This window comes from Rhagoletis pomonella, unplaced genomic scaffold (assembly GCF_013731165.1).
Source record: "Rhagoletis pomonella isolate Grant_MI unplaced genomic scaffold, Rhpom_1.0 Rhpom_scaffold_14191, whole genome shotgun sequence".
NCBI classification, from domain to species: Eukaryota; Metazoa; Arthropoda; class Insecta; order Diptera; family Tephritidae; genus Rhagoletis; species Rhagoletis pomonella.
In genome coordinates, this window is record NW_023472715.1 from 1,755 (window position 1) to 4,007 (window position 2,253).

At 38.9% G+C, this 2,253-nt stretch overlaps 1 protein-coding gene across 1 annotated transcript; it reads left to right on the forward strand.

The window, feature by feature from the left end:
* Positions 1-949: 949 nt before the first annotated feature.
* Positions 950-1,387, forward strand: LOC118757086 (uncharacterized mitochondrial protein AtMg00810-like; the record flags this gene model as incomplete). Its single annotated transcript, XM_036491822.1, has 1 exon — positions 950-1,387. A coding segment is annotated over exon 1 (438 nt), but the record flags the coding sequence as incomplete, so codon positions are not given.
* Between the last annotated feature and the right edge of the window lie 866 nt (positions 1,388-2,253).

Here is a 2,253-nt window from a genome sequence, read left to right on the forward strand (position 1 = left end):
AAGAAAACCAGGTGTGTCTCACCTTAGAACATTTGGTTCCACAGCATACGCTTTAGATAAACGTCAGAAAAGCAAATTTGAGCCTAAAGGCAAAAAGTACATTATGGTAGGGTATAGTAGCGTAACAAAGGGATACCGTTTATACGACTCTGAGACACGGACAACTATTGTGAGCCGTGATGTCACTTTCATAGAGCCAAATACTATGAACGACGATGCAAATAATTTGAATGTAGACATTTTAGATAGTGACGAGGGTCATAGCGATTGTAAAATTTTAGAGTCGGAGAGTGACTATGAATCAGCAGAAGATGATTGCGATGACGAACCTGTATCGGGGCAAATTAGACCGGGTCGCCCGAAGCTCGTTCGCACAGGTAAACCTGGAAGGCCAAAGAAGGTATATAATGTTTTGAATTTGCTACGCGAAGTTGATACCCCAAATACAGTGAAAGAAGCATTGTCGAGTGAACACGCCAGTGAGTGGCGTAAAGCAATGCAAGACGAATACGATGCTCTTATAGAAAATGACACATGGGAGCTGGCAGACCTGCCGGCAGAGCAGAAAAGTGTAAAGTGCGAATGGGTGTTTGCTGTTAAAAGAAATAAAAATGGTAACGTAGATCGCTTTAAGGCAAGGTTAGTTGCAAAGGGGTGTAGTCAGGTGTATGGAATAAATTATACTGACACGTTTTCACCCGTTGTGCGTTACTCCACTATTCGAATTATATTTGCACTAGCCGCGGAATATCAATTGCATCTGCATCATGTCGATGTGTCATCAGCATTTTTAAATAGTAATTTAGACGACGAAATTTATATGGTTCAACCCGAAGGTTTCAAAGACGAAATGCATCCTAACAAGGTGTTGCGCTTAAAGAAGGCAATATATGGGTTGAAACAATCGGGACGTTAGTGGAATTCAAAATTGAATGAAATTTTAATTAGCATGGGCTTTAAAAGATGTGTGACTGAGCCCTGTGTCTATACAAGACATCATGATTCAAAATTTAATATAATTGCCGTCTATGTCGATGACCTGCTCATTGCGAGCTCAGATAAGTTAGAGCTGCAGTCAATAAAACAAGAAATCGCAAGTCATTTACAAGTTGTAGACAAAGGTCCAGTTCAACTTTTCCTGAGTATGGAAGTTGAAAGGGAGGGCGAGACAGGTCCAATAACTATATGCCAAAAGGGTCAAATCAAACAGCTTTTACAACAACATAGTATGATAGATTGTCGCATAACATCGACACCATTAGAACCCAAGCAGCAACTCCATTGTAGTAGCGATGAATGTAAACGAGTTGACCCACAAGAATATCAATCGCTAATCGGTTCGCTACTTTACTTGGCGTTATGCACACGGCCTGACATTATGCACTCCGTAAGTAAACTCGCACAGAATAACGTCGATCCACACAGCGAACATCTTGCAGCAGCTAAGCGAGTGCTTAAGTATTTACGATTCACCAGCGACTTGGCACTTCGTTATTCCAAAACTGGAAGGGCAATTGAGTGCTATGTGGATGCCGATTGGGGAGGAGAAGCATCTGAGAGAAAATCGTATACGGGGTATACATTTTTGTTGGCAGGCTGTGCAGTATCATGGGAGTCTAAGAAACAAGCGAGTGTTTCGCTTAGTAGTACTGAGGCAGAATATGTTGCCTTGTCGACAGCAGCGAAAGAGGCAGTGTTTTTAAAGCAATTTTTTGAAGAAATCTGTCTACACAATCCGAAAGCCATCGTAATTAATGGCGACAATTTGAGCGCATTAAATCTCGTTCGGAACCCTGTATACCACTCAAGATGTAAGCACATCGAGATCAAGTTTCACCACGTAAGGGATGTATTCGAGAAAAACCTGATTGAGCTAAAATACTGTTCCAGCAGCGAGAATATTGCCGATATATTAACTAAAAATTTAAGTAAACAATTGCATAACAAGTTTGTAAATTTGTTAGGTTTGAAATAATATTCATAAAGATTTTGAAATGTTAAATAAGTTAATTTAAATAATTTAAAATTTTGGAATGAATATCAGATTTGAGGAGGAGTGTTGAATTTCTAATCCAAATGGCAACTCTGTTATTCATTCTTCGTATTGTTTGACATTCTTTGCTTTCACATTATTCTGTTTCTACAAGTCTTTGTATTCTTATAATATAGATACATGAATTTTTACTTCGAATAAAGTTATTAAACGTTCAACACGTGTTCCAAATATTTTTCCTAAATCCCAAAGTTCCAACA